General features: G+C 62.2%; 4 protein-coding genes, 1 long non-coding RNA gene and 1 other non-coding gene across 8 annotated transcripts; 3 read left to right on the top strand and 3 right to left on the bottom strand.

Annotated features, from left to right (window-relative positions):
- TRIM41 (tripartite motif containing 41) lies at nt 1-4605 on the bottom strand. Its single transcript, XM_040088752.1, has 6 exons — nt 3709-4605; nt 3248-3343; nt 2671-2901; nt 2435-2457; nt 2155-2282; nt 1-1791 (listed from the first exon to the last, which is right to left on the bottom strand). Exons 1-6 carry the CDS (start codon nt 4603-4605, stop codon nt 1271-1273), a joined length of 1896 nt encoding a protein of 631 aa, XP_039944686.1. The 3' UTR covers nt 1-1270.
- A 559-nt stretch (nt 4606-5164) lies between these two features.
- Nucleotides 5165-10459, top strand: LOC120764730 (E3 ubiquitin-protein ligase TRIM11-like). 3 transcript variants are annotated; one of them, XM_040088754.1, is made up of 8 exons: nt 5165-5229; nt 5773-6748; nt 7317-7409; nt 7759-7989; nt 8285-8307; nt 8568-8683; nt 9167-9196; nt 9621-10459. In XM_040088754.1, the coding sequence occupies exons 2-8, from the start codon at nt 6344-6346 to the stop codon at nt 10214-10216; spliced, it is 1494 nt and encodes a 497-aa protein (XP_039944688.1). In that variant the 5' UTR covers nt 5165-5229; nt 5773-6343; the 3' UTR covers nt 10217-10459. The 3 variants fall into 3 exon arrangements, with proteins under 3 accessions (XP_039944688.1, XP_039944689.1, XP_058279845.1); XM_040088755.2 differs by lacking the exon at nt 5165-5229 and having other exon boundaries at nt 5565-6003; nt 6104-6748; XM_058423862.1 differs by lacking the exons at nt 5165-5229; nt 5773-6748 and having other exon boundaries at nt 7075-7409; nt 8568-8655.
- On the top strand, nt 5396-5468 carry TRNAV-CAC (transfer RNA valine (anticodon CAC)). Its single transcript has one exon. It is a non-coding gene; the product is annotated as a tRNA-Val (tRNA).
- Nucleotides 6895-7503, bottom strand: LOC120764731 (uncharacterized). Its single transcript, XR_005704247.2, has 2 exons — nt 7368-7503; nt 6895-7258 (listed from the first exon to the last, which is right to left on the bottom strand). It is a non-coding gene; the product is annotated as an uncharacterized LOC120764731 (long non-coding RNA).
- Nucleotides 10244-14692, top strand: LOC120764725 (E3 ubiquitin-protein ligase TRIM39-like). The gene is made up of 5 exons (XM_040088748.1): nt 10244-10330; nt 12242-12349; nt 12608-12630; nt 13219-13334; nt 14086-14692. The coding sequence occupies exons 1-5, from the start codon at nt 10244-10246 to the stop codon at nt 14604-14606; spliced, it is 855 nt and encodes a 284-aa protein (XP_039944682.1). The 3' UTR covers nt 14607-14692.
- LOC120764729 (E3 ubiquitin-protein ligase TRIM39-like) lies at nt 14475-18106 on the bottom strand. Its single transcript, XM_040088753.2, has 7 exons — nt 17682-18106; nt 17452-17547; nt 17089-17319; nt 16902-16924; nt 16563-16678; nt 16229-16258; nt 14475-16119 (listed from the first exon to the last, which is right to left on the bottom strand). Exons 1-7 carry the CDS (start codon nt 18087-18089, stop codon nt 15395-15397), a joined length of 1629 nt encoding a protein of 542 aa, XP_039944687.1. The 5' UTR covers nt 18090-18106; the 3' UTR covers nt 14475-15394.
- Between the last annotated feature and the right edge of the window lie 543 nt (nt 18107-18649).

Raw genomic sequence — 18649 nt, 5'->3', positions numbered from 1 at the left:
TACAACGTCTTTATTCTTTATTATTGACATGTCATAAAACTAAATCTCCATTTAATTCTCATTTTAGCCAAAAATATCCCGAACGAGCTCTGTAACGCCAACAGGAAATTTCCCAAATCCACCAAAATCCAGGGAAACGTGAGGGAGGGGCCAGGGGGGAGCTCCCGAGTGGGACAGGGTCCGGCTGGAAATAAAAAGGGGGGAAAAAATAAATATCCCCAACTCGGGGAGCTCCGGAGCTGCGGGGGGGAAATGGCTCCTCCCGGCCCCGTAAAGTGCCAGAGGGGAGAGGAAAATCCGGGATTTTCCCCCAAAAATGGCAAGGAAAAGGAGGGGAGGAGCAGGAGAACAACGGGAGGAACAGGAACATCGGGGCCGGGGGGGTCTCAGGCGAATCCCAAAAAATCCAGGCACTGAGAAATGCGGATTTTGGGAAAGGAGGGAGTTTCAACTCCGAGAGGATTTGGCCCCAAACGCAGAAAAACTCCCGGCAGTCCGGGAAGGGCCCAAAATTCAACTGGGACACGACTGGAAGAGGGAGGGAGCAGCTCCCAGCACCAGGAACTGAAGTGGGAAGCAGATCCAAGGGGAATCCATCCCGATTCCAAACTCAAACCACCTCCAGAGGGGCGGGTCCTACCCCAATTCAACCCAAAACCGGTTCCAAGGCGGCAGATCCTGCCTTAATTCAGCCCAAAATCAATTCCAAAGGAGGAGATCTTACTCCATTCACCCAAAATCAATTCCAAAGGGGGAGACCCTGCCCCAGTTCAATCCAAAGCCAGTTCCAAGAGGGCAGATCTTACCCCTTTCAACCCAAAATCAATTCCAAAGGGACAGATCCTGCCCCTTTCAACCCAAAATCAATTCCAAAGGGACAGATCCTGCCCCTTTCAACCCAAAATCAATTCCAAAGGGACAGATCCTGCCCCTTTCAACCCAAAATCAATTCCAAAGGGACAGATCCTGCCCCTTTCAACCCAAAATCAATTCCAAAGGGGCAGACCTTGCCCAATCCAACCCAGAACCAGTTCCAAGAGGGCAGACCCAGCCCCATCCCAACACCAAACTCAGTTCCAGGGCGAGTTCCGCCTTGGAATTCCCTACCCAAACCCAGTTCCACGGTGGATCCTGCCCCATCCCAGCCCCAAAGCCCCATCCCGAGCTGACCCAGCTCCGCGCGGCGCGGGCGGAGCAGCAGCGGCAGGGGCACGAGGAGGACGAGGAGGAGGAGGAGGAGGAGGAAGCTCGGGGACGAGGCCCGGGCCCGTCAGGTGCAGATCTTGATGCGGGTGCCCTTGGCCAGGATGCGGAAGAAGGGGAAGACGCGCTCGCGGCAGCAGATGTGGAAGGTGTGGATGTGGCTCATGCTCTCGGCGTTGTAGAAGCACAGCTGGCCCCGCTCGTAGTCCAGGTAGACCCCGAAGCGCCGCGGCTGCTCCCCGGGCGCCAGCGCCGTCTGCTCCGTGGCCGTCAGCGCCTGGTACTTCTTCCCGCTGGTGCCCACGGCCCAGATCTCCCTCTTGGGCGCCGCCGCCGCGCCCTTGCCGTGCCGGTGCCGCGCCGTCTCGCGGGCGGCGCCCACGGCCCAGCCGCGCCGGCCGCCCACCTCCACCTCCCAGTAGTGGCGTCCGGCGCTGAAGCCGGGCGCTCCCAGCACGCACAGGTCGCCGTCCGAGCGCCGGGCGCCGCCCGCGGGCTCCTGGCGCCGCTCGGACAGACGGACGCTGCGCCGGTCCAGGGACAGGCTGAGCCGAGGGTGGGCCGTGGAGGGGTCCAGGGTGACGTCGGCTGCGGGGGGCGGGAGGGGGCTTAGGGGGGGTTCTGGTGGGGTCAGGCGGGGTCGGAGCGACGATTTCCAGCCCTTTGACACCAGATTTCCGCTCCTCCTTCGTCCCAAGGTTTCCTGACGTCTAATCCGAATCCTCACCTCCTCGACCCGCCCCCGTTCCCATCCCTTTAACCCCAAATTTCCAGTCCCTTCAGTCCCCACTTTCTGGCTTTTCAAACCCAACTTCCACCACTTTAACCCCAGAATTCTCACTCCTTTGAACTGATGAATTTTTCCCTCTTCAACCCCCCCAATTCCAAGTCCTTTAACCCCCCAGTTTTCACTCCTTTAATCCCAAATTTCCCCCCTTTCCCCCCTCCCACCTTGGGGCACTTTGCTGAAGACCTTTTCCATCTTTCTCATCACCACATCCTGCAGGAAACAATTCCGGAATTTCTTCCCCACATCCACCGGCACCATCTCGGGCTCCTGGAATTTGATGTTCTCACACCTGCAACAGGAGGGGGGCAAAAAAAAAAAACGGGGAGAAATTGGGATTCAGCTGCTCCGAGGCATCTTCCCAGCCTTCCTCCCTGCCCCGGAGAAACTCCTGGGCCAGGTTTTCCCAGAAAGAGAAGACTGAGGGGACGGGGCACGACTGACCTGATGAAGGTGCCTTTGATGTCCTGGGAGGAGGCAGCAGGTGCAAAACGGGGAGGGAAAAACACAAAAAGGGGAAAAGGTTAAGGAGGGCTTGCATCGGCGCTGGGAGATCCCGTGGAGTCCAGAGGAATAAAAAACCCCCGATCCCAATTTTCCCTTTTCCCCCGAAGGCCGGGAGAATCCCCGGTGACCCGGAGCTCGCCCCCAGGCCTCCCCAACGCCGTTTTTTCCCCCACCTTGAGCAGCTGCAGCCCGTCCTGGCGGCCGGCGGCCTCGGCGTCGGCGATGAGGCGCCGCAGCGCCGAGCTCCGCTCCTCCAGCGCTCCCAGGTTGCGGCGCTGCCGCGCCAGCAGCGCCTCGTGGCGCTCCTGCAGCTGCCGCAGCAGCAGCACCTGCTCCCCGGCCAGGAACCGGTGCAGCACCTCGAAATCCGCCTCCAGCTCCTGCATCTCCGCCTGCATCTGCTCCTGCCGGGGGGGGAAAAAACCGCGGGGGCTGAAGGAGCCGGGAGGAAGAGGAGGGCTCGGGGAGGTTTGGTTTCGGGGCGGGGAATTCAGTAATTCAGTCCTGGGTGAAGCGTTAAAAGGGAAAGGGAGCGTGGGAATGGAATTCCAGGAGGCTAATGCTCAGCTAGAGGTTTTCTCCCGTCAGATTGGAGTTGAGGGATTGTGGTTTTATCCTCCACCTCACCCCTCAACCGTCCCTCGGGCTGAGAAAACGGGATTTTAGCGCCCTGGGACGGGTTTTGGTGGAGTAGAAGCTGGGGAGGGAGAAAATCGGGGAAAGGCCTCGGGGTCACCGCGAGGTTCTCACCCTCAGCACGGAGATCTTCTCCTCCTCGCTGGATTTCTGCTTCAGCACCGCGTCCAGCTGCTTCCGGAGCGGCTCCAGGTGGCTCTGGAGCTTGTTCTGAGGGAAGGGGACAGAGCTCAGGCGCAGCAGAGCCGGGAGATCCCGGCCCCACCAATGCCCCTCGCCCTCCTTCCCTCCCCACACCTCAGCCATCCCCACCCACCCCTTTCCTGCCTCCTGCACCGTTTTTTTTGCTCTTTTCCCTCTAAAACGATGGAAACGGCCCTGCCCTGCCCTGGCCTCTTCTCCATCCCAGTCCAGCACTCCCATCCCAAACTGGGGCATCCCATCCCCAAATCCCCCCAAATCCCCTTCCCAGTCACTGAACAGCTCCGTCCACTTCCAGCGCTGCCCTGGGACCCTCCCGCATCCCAAAAAACCCCCAAAACCCCCCCCAAAAAAACCCCCAAACCCCCTCCCACCTTGCAGTCCTGCACCACCTCGTCGAGGGGCACCACGCTGTGGTGTTTGTGCCCGCGGGCCTCCCGGCACACCACGCAGATCGCCGCCTCGTCCACCTCGCAGAAAAGCTTCAGCGGCTCCTGGTGCTTCTCGCAGAGCTCGGAGGGGCCCGGGGGCGGCGCGGCCGGGCCGGGGCCGGGCCCGGGCCCCGCGGGGCGCTGCGGCCGCGGGTGCAGCTGCCGGATGATCTGCACCATGTTGGCCAGCTGCAGGTTGGGGCGGAAGCTGCGCTGCAGGAACGTCTTGCGGCACTGCGGGCAGGTGAAGACGGCGGGGCGCCGCGGGGCCGCGGGCGGCGGCCGCCCCTCCTCGTCCTCCTCCTCCTCCTCTTCCTCCTCGGCCTCCTCCTCCTCCTCCTCCTCCACGTCCTCCTCCATCACGTCCTCGTCGTAGTCCTCGTCCCCGAAGTAAAGCCCCCCCTGCGCGCCCCCAGCCCACGCGGCGGCTCCTTCCTCCTCCTCCTCCTCCTCCTCGTCCTCCGCGGGGTCTTCCCAGAGCTCGGCTTCCTCCTCCTCCTCCTCCTCCTCCTCCCACATGTCATCGTCTTCCTCCTCGTCCACGCCGGCCTCGTCCTCCTCCTCCTCCTGCTCCACGTCCAGCTCGTCTTCCTCCAGCTCGTCCTCGTCCTCCTCTTCCTCCTCCAGCTCGGAGCCGCCCTCGGATCCGCCCGGGGGGTGCTCGGCGCCGCCGCGGGCCCAGAGCCGGGAGATGCAGCCGCGGCAGAAGTTGTGTCCGCAGCCGATGGACACCGGGTCGGCGAAGTAGTCGAGGCAGATGGCGCAGATCGCCTCCTCCTGCAGCGTCTCCACCGGGTCCGGCCGGGGCCCGGGGCCGCCCAGCGCGGCGGGGGCCGCCATGCCGGGGGGCGACACCCGGCCGCTGCTGCTCTTCCTCCTCCTCCTCCTCCGGGGCTCCCGCCCGGCCCCGCCGAGCCCCCGCCCCGGCTCAGCCGCCCGCGGCGCCCCGGCTCCCGCACAGCCCCCGAGGCCCCGGCGGAGGCTCGGCCGGCCCCGCCGCGCACCCCGGGCCGGGCCCCTCTAGGCCTCGCCGGGCCTCGCCGCCGCCCGCGCCGCTGTCCCCCCGCGCTCTCACGGCCGCGGCCGCTGCCGGAGAAGCCGCTCGGTGCCCGCCGGGTCCCGCCCGGTCCCCGCCGCGTCCCCTCGGCCGCGCTCGCCCGGCGGCGGCTCCGCCACAGACGGGAAACGCGGCGGCGCTTCCGCCTTCCGGCTCGGGCTCCGTCCCCGCCGCCCAACGTGACCGGAAGTGGCACCGGTTGCCGGGTAACGGGGGCCGTGCCAGCCCGCCGCTTCCTCCCCGGGGTTTCTCTACCCGCGCGACTCGGTGCTCTGGGAGGACTGGAGGCGGTGCCAGCGCCGTGGGGCGGGGCCGGAGGCGGGGCCTTCCTGGGGACCCCCAGCTCAGCTCGGGGCGCTCCGAACCCCGGGACCGCCGGTTCGAGTCCCGCGCTGGGCGCTCGCGAGGTTTCGCTTTGTTTTGTTGGGGTTTTTTACCCGAAATGTCTCTTTCCTGCGGTTGTCCCCTGCTCTTCCCCCGGCACCGGCCGCGGGGCCCCGGTGACCCCGCGGGGCTCGGGAGGGCCGGCCGGGCCACGGGTGTAGTGTGGCGGGGCGGAGATCGCGGCACAGCGTTTCTGTAGTGTAGTGGTTATCACGTTCGCCTCACACGCGAAAGGTCCCCGGTTCGAAACCGGGCAGAAACACTCCCTTTTCTTCTTTTCCTTTCCTTTTTTTTTTTTTTTTTTTTTTTTTTTTTTTTTTTTCGTGTTTTTTTTTTTTTTCTGTTTTCCCCTCTCACTCCCACGCTTTCAGCACCAAGCCCTCCTTCCATCATTTTTCTTTATATAATTTTTAACCTCAACCCTTCTTTTCCCTCCCTGCCTTCTCCAGCCAATCTCTCCTCTGTCACTTTCCCGTTACATATTTTAATCCCAGCCTTCTCCTCCCCGCCTCATTTTACCCCCAATTTCAGTTTTCCCATCCCAATTTCACGTGATTTCTCCACAGTCGCTGCTCCAGTCCCACCCTGGCTTCGGCCTTATCAGCTCCCCACATCTGCTCCCCACATCTGCTCCTTCAGAGGCACCGAGGAGGAGGAGGAGGAAGAAGAAGAGGAAAGAAGAAGGAGAGGAAAGAAGAGGACAGGAGGGGAAACAAGTAGAAGCATAAGGAAAGGAAGAAGAATGGGAAAAAGAGGAAGAAGGGAAAAGGAGGGGTGAGAAAGAGGGAAAGGAAGAGGTGAGAAGGGAACAAGAAGGAAAAAACAAGGAGGAAGAAGAGGAGAGGAGGAGAGGCAGCCTCTCCTCTCCCTTTCCCGGCTCCTCTCCATCCCTCTCAGGCAGAGGAAGCTCATCCTCCTGCTCATCCCGAACATCCACCATCCCGAGGGAAGCTCATCCTCCTCCCGATCCCGAATATCCACCATCCCGAGGGAAGCTCATCCTCCTCCCGATCCCGAACATCCACCATCCCGAGGGAAGCTCATCCTCCTCCCGATCCCGAATATCCACCATCCCGAGGGAAGCTCATCCTCCTCCCGATCCCGAATATCCACCATCCCGAGGGAAGCCCCTGCCCCATGGCAGGCCCCAGCCCAGCCGAGCAGCTCCAGGCCGAGGCCTCGTGCCCGGTGTGCCTGGAGCTCTTCCAGGAGCCCGTGTCCATCCCCTGCGGCCACAGCTTCTGCCGCGGCTGCATCGAGCGCTGCTGGGAGAGCTCCCGGGGCTCCTTCTGCTGCCCGCGCTGCCGGAACGCGGCCCCGGAGCCGAGCCTGAGACCCAACCGGGAGCTGGGGCGCGTCGCCGACATCGCCCGGGAGCTGCTCCCGGCGGCGGGGCCGGGCCCGGTGTGCGGGCGGCACCGGGAGCCGCTGCGGCTCTTCTGCCGCGAGGAGCGGGCGCTGCTGTGCCCGGCGTGCGGCCGCTCCCGGCTCCACCGCCCGCACCGCGTCGTGCCGGCCGAGGAGGCGGCGCGGGAGTTCCAGGTAAACCCCGCACGGCCCGTGGGGAGCCGCGATCGGCCGGGTTTAGAGTCCTCGGCGGTGATTCCGGCGCCCCGGAGTGCGGGAAAACGCCCAAAAATGCTGCTTTCTGTGGCGCTTTTAACACGCTCTCGAGGGCGGATTTGCCCTTTCTTTCGCTTGAAAGCAACGGCATTTATTTGTGTTTGTTTAGTTACAACTGACTTAGAGACCGCTTTTCTGCTCCTTTTCTCTTCTCTTTCAACAAAAGAGGCTTCTGGAAAATCTTATATAAACTTAAAGGGGTTCTTGTAGATGTAAACACCTGGTAAATAAATCTGCCTGGCCTTGTTAAAGGCGGCGATCTTTATGCCAGAACCCAAATTTCCGGAGGCCAGGAGTGGGTTTTTTTGGGGAGAAATCTCTCTTATCTGGGGCTCCCAGCCCTCCCTGGATGGGGCGTTGGCTCTGGCTCAGCTCCTTGCGCTTCTTGGGCAAAGCATCTCCCGTCTCAGGCAAGGGATGGAGGAAATTCTGGTGGGAAAATGGATTTTTCTCAGCCCCTCCGAGCTCAGCTTTCATTTCCCTGTAGGAGCAGATCCAAAGCTGCCTCCAGGCTTTGAAGGAGGAGAGAGAAAAATACCTGGAAAGCCGAAAATCGGGTGCTCGGAGGAGTTCGCACCTGGTGGGAGCCCCCGAGAGTCGCCGGGGGTGTCGGGGGCCGGTTGGGATCCCGGGACGGGTTCGGGTGTCCCCCAATTTCCCCAGCCGTGTTTTGAGGCCAAACCTCCGGGATCTGGCTCACGGGGCGTTGGGTTCCGCGTTTATCTGCGGGGCTCAGCGGAGGCTGGGCCGGGGAGATAACGCGGGGCTGGGAGGGGAGCGAGGGAGGGAGCGAGGGAGGGAGCGAGGGAGAGAGAGATGGAGGGAGAGAGGGAGGGATGGAGGGATGGAGGGATGGAGGGAGGGAAGGAGGGAGGGAGGGAGGGAGGGATCTGCTGCCCCTGCTCTGCCCTCACCGCCGCTCCCGGCAGGACAAAACCAGGAGCGAGGGCCAGCGGTTGGCGCGGGAGTTCCGGGAGCTGCGGCGGTTCCTGGAGGAGCAGGAGCGGCTCCTCCTGGCCCAGCTCGGGGACCTGGACGGGGCCATCGGCCGAGCCCAGGACGAGGCGCTGGCCAAGGTCTCGGAGGAGTTGTCCCAGCTGGACACGCTCATCTGGGAGATGGAGGGGAAATTCCAGCAGCCCCCGAGCCACTTCCTGCAGGTGCGAGCCCGGAGCGCTCGGGCTGGCGGGGGGAAAGGGGGAACAAAGGAATCCCAACACCCGGGAGCCCGAATTATCCCCGCAGGAGCTCCCCTGGAGTCGCTGCCCAGGCCCGGGGCTGTCCCAGGTGGGACAGAGCTCAGGCGCCTCGGGGGGGGTGGACTGGGTGTGGATTAGGACGAGTTTAAAGCCCCCCCAGCCCCGGCCAGGCTGGAATTCTTCGATCCCGGGGTCTGAAGGAACAGAAGTTGCTGTTCCTCCTCTCTAACCACCGCCTCTCTCCTCCCACCTTTAGGACATCCAGCAGCTCCTGGACAGGTAATGCAGCCCCTGCTCCCTCCTCGCACCTCTGGGGCCGGCCAGGCGAATCCCCAGGTGGAGATTTCCTCCCAGGAGCTCAGATTCCCACTGCGCTGCTCCGGGCTCGGGAATTTGGGTCTGGGGTAAAGGAGCTGCCCAGGAAGGGCAGGGAAAGGGGGTTTGGATTTAAACACCCTCAGCCTGTCCTCTGGAATATTTAATGAGAATGAAATGAACCATTTCGGGGGGTTTTTGCCCCTTTCTTGGCCTCTTTGCAGCTGCGAGAAGATGAAGTTCCATCCCCCGGCCGAGATTTCCGCGGAGCTGGAGAGGAGCCTGGAGGATTTTGCCCAGAGGAACATCCTGGTGAGGGGCACCTTGAGGAGATGCCAAGGTGGGGACTGGGAGGGGACACGGGGCCTGGTGGGGGAATCCAGAAGGGATGGGGTCCCCGGGAGAAGGATCTAGGAGAAACGGGGTCCTTGTGTGGGATATCTGGGAGAAATGGGTTATTTTTTGGGGATATCTGGGGGAAATGGGGTCCTTGTGTGGGATATCCAGGAACTGCTCACCAGAGAAGGACCCTGAGGTTTTCCCTGAGGTAATTCCTGTGGGAAAACCAGCTGGGAGTCGGAGAGAAGGGAAAAACCAGCCCAGCAAAGGAGCCTCCCCTCCCTGGCCTCACCCCAAAAGTGGATTAGGGGTCGCTGGTGGGAAGATCTGACCCCGCGTGGGTGCAGAGCCAGGGAGAGGATAGAGGGGGGATAAATCCATGCGGACAAATCCTTTGGGGATGAGTTTTGCCTGGCCAGGGCGTCCATCCCGTGGGATGAAGGCATTGTCCCAGCCTGAGCCTGTGACTTCTCTCTCTCCTCAGACAGCCTCATGTTCCAGCTGCAGGAGCCGGGTGAGTCGGGGGGAGGAAAGGGAGGATTTGGGATGTGGGAGAGTTTCCCGTGGGAAAACCGGAGTCATTCCTGCTGCAGGCAGCGAGGGAAGAGCGACAGCCCCGATGCTGAGGCTCCTGCTGTGCGCAGGGCCTGAGATACGGCGCAAATATCCCCAAAAAATGAGCACAACATGAGATAACGGGGCTGATCCGGGCTGTGGGAGGGACAGGAGCGTCTCCATCCTCGGGAAAAGGGATAATGGGGCTGATCCGAGCTGTGGGAGGGACAGGAGCGTCTCCATCCTCGGGAAAAGGGATAATGGGGCTGATCCGGGCTCTGGGAGGGACAGGAGCTTCTCCATCCTCGGGAAAAGGGATAACGGGGCCCATCCCGGGATCTCGGGGGATCCCGGGCCGCTTCCAGCGCTCCCTTTTCCCGCAGCCGACGTCACCCTGGACCCCCGCACTGCTCACCGGCACCTGCAGCTCTCCGAGGACGGGAAGGAGGCGCGGGGGCAGCTCCTGCCCAGGGACGTCCCGGACCACCCCGAGCGCTTCGACTTCGAGCCCTGCGTGCTGGCGCGGGGGGGCTTCACCTCGGGGCGGCATTTTTGGGAGGTGGAGGTGGGGCAGGGCGGGGTCTGGGCGCTGGGCGTGGTGCGGGAGTCGGCCCGCAGGAGGGGCCCGCTGAGCCTGACCCCCAAGGAGGGGGTGTGGGCGCTGGAGGCCTTTCACTCCCTGACCTCCCCCCGCGCCAACCTCCGCCTGCAGCCCCCGCCCCGGCGCCTCCGCGTCTCCCTGGACTACGAGGGGCGCCGGGTGGCTTTTTTCAGCGCCGGCGACGACGTTCCCATCCTGGAGTACACCCGGGCCGCCTTCAACGGCGAGAGGGTCCTGCCCTGGTTCAAGATCGGCATCGGGGCGCGGCTGCTGGAGGTGACGCGGAGCCCCCGCTGCCAGGAGCGGGCGGTGGCCGGGCAGGTCGTGTCCCCGCTGGACTGGGTGGGATTCGGCTTCTCGCTGCGGATCTGCCCCTGAGGGGGCGGCGGGGATGGGTCCCGAGCGATGCCGCGGGAATTCGCCGCCTCCGCGCCCGTCGGGAGCTCCGGGGCGGCGGCGGGGCTCGACCGGTGGCGGCGGAGCCTGGGCAGGGTCGGTGCGCGGGGTTTTACCTCGCTGTGCCCTCGGCGGGATGAATCCTCCCGCGCCTTCCTCCCTTCCCGCAGTGATTTTTGTCCAGGCTGTGTCCCGAACCCTTCGCCCCCCGTCTCTGTCCACGTTCCTGACTTTTGTCTCCAATAAAAATAAATAAATAAATAAATAAGTAAAGAAAAGTTTTGTGTGGCGCCCTGCCCTCCCTGCCCCGCCGGGAATTGTGTCCCTCTGGATTATTTCTGAGCCTCCGCGTGATAAATTCGGAAAATCCGCGCGGGATGAGGACGCCTGGCTGAGCCTCCGCCTCCCCAGCGTCTCACACGGACCATGGAGGGACACGAACCCTCCCGGACCCCAAATTTCCACATTATTGCTCCCAAAAAAAAGTCTGTCCCGCCCTGCTGGCCTCCGTCGGGGAGGAACGAGCTGGAGACAGGACGAGAGTCCTGCCGCTTTCACCGACATCGATTTCCTCAAAAACGCGCGATTTTCTTCCGAGGAAACCCAAAAGAGGAAGCGGCAGCACCGAAACAGCCCCGTTATCAATTCCGGAACCGAGAAGAGGAACCGGGAGCGACGGCGGGCCCGGAATAGCAGGCGCGGGATGAGTGGAGACCCGGTGACGGAGCCCCCTCCCCATCCCCTCGGGACCCTCCCGGGGGCCGCTCGCCGTGTCCCGGGACTGCTCCGCGCCCCCGGGGCAGCGATCCTCCTTCCCGGCCGCTCCAGGCCCCTCCCGTGTCCCGTCTCCACCCTTCTCTCCGGAGCCATGCAAAGCGCTTCCCACCCGGGCTGGTTTTCCAGGCTCTGCCGATTCCTTTCCCCGCCGGATTCCTCGTTCCCAGGCTCTGCCGGTTTCCCCGGGGTCCGCCCCTTTCCCTTCGCCTCCCGAGACTTTCCCGGGAGCGTTTTTGGGGTGTTTGCTCCCCGTCTCAGCCAGCGACTCCTCCCGGGCTCTTCCCGGGGGGAGAAGCGCGCTGGAATTGGGATTTGCGTCTCCGAACCTGCCCCGGCGCCCGGTGGCGGAGATCCCGCCGCCGAAAGTTCCATAAAAATAAACATGAGTTTATCCACGGAGCTCGGTGCCGGAGCAGAGGGTGAAAAATTCCCGGGAGGAGTTTGCGGTGAGCTCAGGGCCCGGAGTGGGCCGCAGGGATGGAGGTCAGGGGGTGTCCCGGACCCCCCTTCGTGTCCCTCTGCCGACGCCCTCACGGCTCTGGTTGTGCTTTTCTCTCCCTTTTTTTCCTTGGATTTGCCCCATTTTTGGTCCCGCCGAGCCCTGGGAGCTCCTCGCCCGGCGGGGAACCCGGACATCCCGTGTCTCCAGGGATTTCTGGGGAGGTGGATGCTTTCAGTGCAGTAGGAGTGGGATGGCAGCTCCCTGGGGCGAAATCCTGGAATTCTGAAGAGGAAAAACCGGGAGAGGTGGTGGGGGGGGAGAGCGGGCGCGCAGGCTCAGCCCCGCCGCGCCGAGGATTCGCCCGGGACACGGAGGAACGGGAGGGGAAGGCTCCGGGCCGGTCAGAGGGATCAGCCCCGCAGGGTCTGGATCCCTCGGGAAGGAATTCCAGGGGGATTCGGCTTCCTGAGCCAGGAGAGGAGGACTCCGAGCACGGGCGGCTGCCCTGGAGCGCGGGAAGCTGGAGGACCTGGTAGGTGCCACCTGCTGACCTCGGGGACACTGAGGGACACGCCGAGCTCGGGAACATTCCTGTGGGAGCGGGGGCGCCGTCACCGCGAGGATTTGGGCACAATTTGACCAGATTTGGTGCTGATTTGAATCCCGGGGGAAATGCCTTTCCCCGAGTTCCTCAGGGTGTTTCCCACCCCGCTCTTCCTTAGTTCGTCACTTAGGGATTTGGGGCTGCAGATTCCTGGGGGGATCCTGAGCTCCCCTCGCTCCCACAGCTGGAAGACCTGAAAAATGAGCTGGAGAAGAGGCAGGCGAAGAAAAACCCGGAGGTTTCCCACCGGGACACCCCGGCACGGGGGCAGGAAGAGAAGAATCAGCAGCCGGTGAGGGAATTCTCCAGTTCTGAGCCTCCCCGCGGCGTCAATAATTGGGGTTCTCCTGGCTCCCGTCTGGTCCTGCTCCCTCCGGAGAGCTGAAAGCCCCGAGGGGGTGAGGAGAGGGAGGTTTGAGCGGGCAAGGACGGGAAAAGGGAATTAAATCCCCCCGGGAGGGCTGGTGGTTCCCCGTGCTGCTGGATAATTCGCTTTGCTGGATTCGAGGGATCCCAGGCTGAGCTGCCTTTGCTTTCCCTCTTCCCCCAGGACGTGAAAAGCTCCGCCAGCAGGTTTGTGGCCTCCCTGAAAAGCTCTTCCATGAGTTTTCCCGAGAGGAGCGGAGGAGGGAGCTCGGAACCCGCCGGTGCCGCCCGAGGCTCCTCCGAGGCTCCAGGGAGGAGCCCTTGGGTCCTCGATCACTTTTGGGATGCGCTGATCCACGGGGATTTGGTCCCAAAATCTCAAAACAGTTTAAAGTCTTGTCTCTTCTCTACAGCCCGGTCCTCCCCAAAAATTCACTCATTCCTCATAAAAAACAAGATTTGGAAAAAAGGAAAAGGGATGAATCCGACAGGGAAATTTGGCCTTTGACCTCCTGGGTTTCCAAGGGAAGGGGGGAAATTCAAACCAAACATTCCAGCAGCACCATCCCTCATCACTGGTGGCTTCTGAGACCTCCCCGGTTGTTCTGACAGGTGTGAGGGGTGTTTTGTTGGTTTTATTTTATTTTACTTTATTTTATTTTATTTTATTTTATTTTATTTATTTTATTTTATATTTTATTTATTTTATTTTATATTTTATTTTATTTTATTTTATCTTATTTATTTTATTTTATATTTTATTTTATTTTATTTTATTTTTTGTTGTTTTTCCAGGTGTGGGAAGGTGACTTTCCAGCTGCCCCTGGATGCGGGGTCGGGGCCGGAAGAGCGAGTTTGTCACTTCTCGTGGAGGAGCAGTGCCCTGAAGGAAACCCTGAGGAAACTCCAAGGTACCCAGGAGAAGAACAAAAATAGATTTGAGTCATATTTTGGGAGAGCCGGGAGAGCTGAGCTGCCCTTCTTCCATCCCGAATAAAAATTGGGAATGGAAATGCTGCAGGGGGAACCTGGAGATGGAGGAGAGGAAGGGAAAAGGGCTTTTCCTGGTATTCAAAAAAAAAAAATCACCCAAAAAAGAGATAATTTGAAAATCAGGGTGACCCAAGGAGGTTTTCCATTAATTTTATTTATTTCAGCCCCACCAGCCAGGTCTTGTCTTCATGCAGACTCTGCTCATTTTCCTCCTTTGTCACCTCCTTCCCTCCCTCTCCTCGGTGTTTATTTTTTCCTGGATTTCTGCCCCACCATCGCTGTGGTTTTTCTCAGGATTTTTTGGGGGTCAAACCCATTTTTTCCTGCCCCGAGGGTGGCACTTCCCATAAAACCATGGGGTGACTCTTGGGCTTGTCCCATGCAGGGCTGAGAGCTGGGCCCAGCGCCTCTCCCAGCCGAGATATCCTGGGAATACCCTGGGCTGGGAGGGTTTTCCCCATTTTTGGGGGGTTTGTTGATGCCTCCCTCTCTTTTTGGGGGGTTTGTTGATGCCTCCCTCTCCCAGCCGGGATATCCCGGGAATACCCTGGGCTGGGAGGGTTTTCCCCATTTTTTGGGGGGTTTGTTGATGCCTCCCCCGGGCGCCCCGAGAGGAGGGGGTCTGAGACCCTGGGGGCTCCGTTCCTCACCCCGGCTCTGCCCCCGCAGCCAGCGTGACCCTGGACCCCGACACGGCGCACCCCGACCTCGTGCTGTCCGAGGACGGCAAGAGCGTGTGGCGCGGCGCCGGGCGCCGCCAGCTCCCAGACATCCCGCAGCGCTTCGACTACTGGCCCTTCGTGCTGGGCCACCAGGGCTTCGCGTCCGGGCGGCACTGCTGGGACGTGGAGGTGGGCGACGGCGGCGACTGGGCCGTGGGGGTGGCCCGGGAGTCCGTGCGGAGGAAGGGGCGGCTCAGCCTCGGCCCCCAGGGCGGCATCTGGGGCCTGGAGAAGTGGGGGGGACAGGTGCGGGCGCTGACGGCCCGCAAGGTGACCCCGGTGGCCCTGCGCTGGCTGCCCCGCAGGGTCAGCGTGCACCTGGACTGCGCCGCGGGCACCGTGGCCTTCTTCGACGCCGAGGACGGGGGGCTCCTCTTCGTCTTTTCCCGCCTGGCCTTCGCCGGGGAGAGGCTCCGGCCCTGGCTCTGGGTGGTGGGCGCCAGGTCCCGGCTCCGGCTGTGTCCCTGAGGGAAGAGCGGCCCCCGCTTCTCACAGCCTCGGGGGGAGACCAGAGCTGGTTCGTGTTTCCTTCTCCGCCGGGAGAGGGGGGAAGACGGGGGAAAAACGAGGGAAAAGAGAGGGAGGAAGCGGTGGAGAAGGGGCTGCAGGGCACAGAAATGGGAAACAGAGGGAAAACCGGAGAAATCAGGATGGAAAAGGAAAATTTTCCCGAGGCTTGCCTGACCGACTGTAGATAATCCCACCTGAGCTGGTCACCTCCAAACCAAGGGCTCCAAATTAAGTTTTTTCAGCCTTTCCCCAACCTCCAATGGGTGGAGTTGCCCTAAAGCAGCCGTTTTCTCCCCAGAAAAGGTCCCCGTGGCGACCAGGTCTGTGGGTTCCGTGATTTACGTCATTAATAATAAAAAAGGTGCGATTTTCCGCTCCGTGTCCTTCCTGACTGCTGGCAGTGGTATGTGGCTTCCGGGGAGAAGGGACAGGGACAATCCCTGCGCCACCCGCACGGGGCTCGTGGCTCCTCCAGGGTGCAAACACCAGGAATTGGGTTTAATCAAAATTCCAGCTTCATCCTGACACCCAGGAGCAGCAAACACCAAACAGAGAAGAGGTTAAAACACGCAAATATTGGGTTTTTACTTCATCCAAAGCCAGAGGAGAGGAGGGAAAAGCGATCGGGATGGTGCAGGGTGTGGTGGGACAGACGTGGCTCCGTGCTCAGCCGCCAGATTTGGGGGTGACACCTCGGGACAGCGACCCCGAGGGAGGCGATGATCAACCTCGGGGTCTGGGCACGCTCAGGGGCACAGCGTGATCCGGGAGCCCTCGCCCCACACCAGGAACCAGGGGTGGACGCTCTGCCCCTTGAAGGAGGCCGCCGGGAAGGCGAAGATCAGGCTCCTCCGATCAGCATCGAAAAAAGCCACCTGGCCCCTCTCGTAGTCCAGGGCCACCCGCACCCTGCCGGGCGCCCGGACGGGGAACAGCGGGATGCGCTCCAGCGAGGTGAGAGCCCAGAACTGGCCCTGGCAGAGCCCCATGGACCACAGCTCCCACTCGGCGCTCCCGGGGGTCTCTGCCCCGCTCCCGGGGGTCTCCCTGGCCACCCCCAGGGCCCAGGAGCCCTCAGGGGCCACCTGCACATCCCAGCAGCGCCTCCCGGCCCTGATGCCCTGGCGGCCCAGCACGGAGGGGTCGGTGCCGGGCCCGGGTCCATCCCCAGGAGGGTCGGTGCCCGGTCCATCCCCAGGAGGGTCGGTACTGGATCCGTCCAGGGTGGGCTCGGTGCCGGCTCCATCCAGGGGGGGCTCGGTACCGGGTCCGGCTCCATCCAGGGGGGGCTCGGTGCCAGCTCCAGCTCCATCCCCGGGAGGGTCGGTGCCGGGTCCGGTTCCATCCGGGGAGGATTCGGTGCCGGCTCCGTCCCCGGGAGGGTCCCGGGCGCTTTCCCAGCTGACGCTGCTCCCGTCGGGTGCCACGAGGAGCTGGGGATGGGCCGTGCTGGGGTCCAGCGTCACCGTCACTGCGCCAGAGGGGATTCCGTGGATCCTGCCCTCCCTCGGGAGCGATTCCCCGGGACTCTCCCCCTCAATTCCCAGGGCCCACCCCTCATCCCCCACCGCAGGACTTACTTTTCTCGGGCAGCTCAAACAGCAGGATGTCTGAAAAAGGGGAGAAGGGAGGCACGGGCTGGTATGAAACGCGGGGATAAGGGGGAACGGGAGTTCTCAGCTCTGCTGCGCTGAGAACGACGAGCGAAACTGTGATAAAACAGGACTGCAATCAAAGACTAACTGCAATTAAAATAATTGCAATAAAATACAGCATGTGCTATAAGTAAACAAATAAAACGTATGATTTAACAAATACATAATAATTATATAATAAACATACAATAAATGCGATTTATATACATAATAAAATCAAGTAAATTCATGGCTTGATCCCCCAGCCTGCTCCCAATACCTTGGAAGCTCCTCAGCGTCTCCTCCAGGAGACTATATTCCTCCCTGAAGTGATTAGTTTTCTTTTCCAGCTCTGGGAGAGGCGATGGGGGCAGCTGGAGGTTTTCCTTTCCGAGGCTGGAGAAGGACGGGAGGGAGAGGTTGAGGATCCAACCCGGGGGGAGCTCAAGGAATTCTCCGTGCACACCCACAGAGGAGCCTTTAGGGATGGGGCCATGCCCTCGTCAGGGATTTGGCCACAAAACCAAACACCTTGGTCTCTAAATGAGGCCAAAGAGAGCATCCAACCCCCAGCCCCAGCCCGGGGCGGCGGGAGGAGCTCAGGAAGCCCCGCCCGTACCTGCTCAAGGTGCCGTTGATGTCCTGGGAGGGAGAGAAGGGACACGGGTGAATCACTCAGAATCACTGGAAGAGATTTTCTGGGCCCACCGAGTCCGGGCTGGGGTCTGGAGCGGGGTTTGGGCCGAAGGGACCCCCAGAGGCCGCCCCGTTCCACCCCGTGCCCTGATCCCGTTGTCGCTCGTCACCTGCAGGAAGGTCCTGGCCGGTTGCCGGCACTTCTCCTCCAGCTCCTGGACGCGGGTGTCCAGCCGGGAGATCTCCTCCGTCAGGCTCGTCACGTTCTCCTCCTGCACCTTCCCGATGTCGCTCTCCAGGTCCCGCAGCCGAGCCAGGAGTCGACGGGAGAGCTCCTCCAGGGAGAGGTGCAGCCCCTGGAACTGGGACAGAATCCGCTGCCGCTCGGCTTCCGTCTTCTCCTGCGGGGTGGGACACACGGAGCTGGGTGGGAAGGGGGAGTCAAAGCCCCTCCCTGGAGAGCGACCCCAGCCCCGGGGACGACTCCCCCCTAAATCCATGAGGAGACACCCACTCTGTCCCAGAGCATTTACCAAATACTCCCAGTTTCTCCTCATTTCAGCCTCCCGGAACTCCAGGAGTTTGTCTCTGTCGTCCTTCAGGGTTTGCAGCCCAGCCTGGATTTGCTCCTGAGGGAACGAGAAATAAAGATCCTGTTCCTCTGGAGATTGGGCACAGCTTCAAAAACACGCTCGGGGCAGGGGGTGCATTTCCACCCTGGCGGGGCTGGCACAGCTCCCGGACGGAACCCTTTCCCCCGTACCCGGTATTCCCGGACCGCCTCCGGCACCGGGAGCACGGTGTGGGCGCGGTGCGAGCGGGACTCGCGGCAGATCGCGCACAGCAGAGCTCCGTCCTCCTTGCAGAAAACCTCCAGGGGCTCCCGGTGCCTCTGGCATCCTTCCTCCTCCTCGTCCTCCTCGGTTCCCAGCGCGTCCCCGCGGCTCAGCCTCCGGGCGATCTCCAGCACCCGCGCCAGCTCCCGGCTGGGGCGGAGGCTGCGCTGCGGGGCCGTGTCCCGGCACCGCGGGCACGCGAACCCGGCCGTGGGCCACTCCCAGCAGCGCTCGATGCACGGGCGGCAGAAGTGGTGGCCGCAGTGGATGGACACGGGGTCCCGGAAAAATTCCAGGCAGATGGGGCAGGAGGCCTCGCCCGGGAGCGCGTCCATGGGCCCCGGGCGGGCGGCGGCGGCCGCTTTCATTTTCTCCCCGGCCCGGGGAAGGCGTTCCCTTCTCTCCCCTTCCCTTCCCTTCCCTTCTCTCCCCTTCCTGCCCCCGAGGGCGGGGGGATGGAGGGGGGGCGATGGCCAAAATCCTCCCGATTGTTCCCCCGGGTGGTCCCGGGGGGAATTCCTGGGATCCGCATCCCGGTGAGGAGCGGGGATCGGGAAAGGGGACTCGGGGGTGAGACCCCGGGTCGGGGGTGGGAAGGGGAAGGGGACCCCGCTGCCACCGCCTGCCCTGCAAATCAGGGTCAATTCCCGAATCCCGCCTGATCCCCAGGGGATTCTGATGGATGCGGCCTTCCGGGGGTCCCAGCTCCCCGCAAAAAGGGCTCGCCCTCGTCCTTGAATCCCTCTGGGATGGTCCCTGCCGCACCCGGAGAGGATTTGAACCTTTTTTGGCACTTGAGCCCTTTTTCTGGACGGGGCCATTCGCGGCTTTGTCCATCCCATCCCGCCCTTTCTCCTTGGCACGGCCCAAGGCTGGAAAAAAGAGTTAAAAAATT

Source organism: Hirundo rustica, chromosome 36 (genome assembly GCF_015227805.2).
Source record: "Hirundo rustica isolate bHirRus1 chromosome 36, bHirRus1.pri.v3, whole genome shotgun sequence".
Classification (NCBI taxonomy): domain Eukaryota; kingdom Metazoa; phylum Chordata; class Aves; order Passeriformes; family Hirundinidae; genus Hirundo; species Hirundo rustica.
This window is presented reverse-complemented; position numbering and strand designations above follow the sequence as displayed.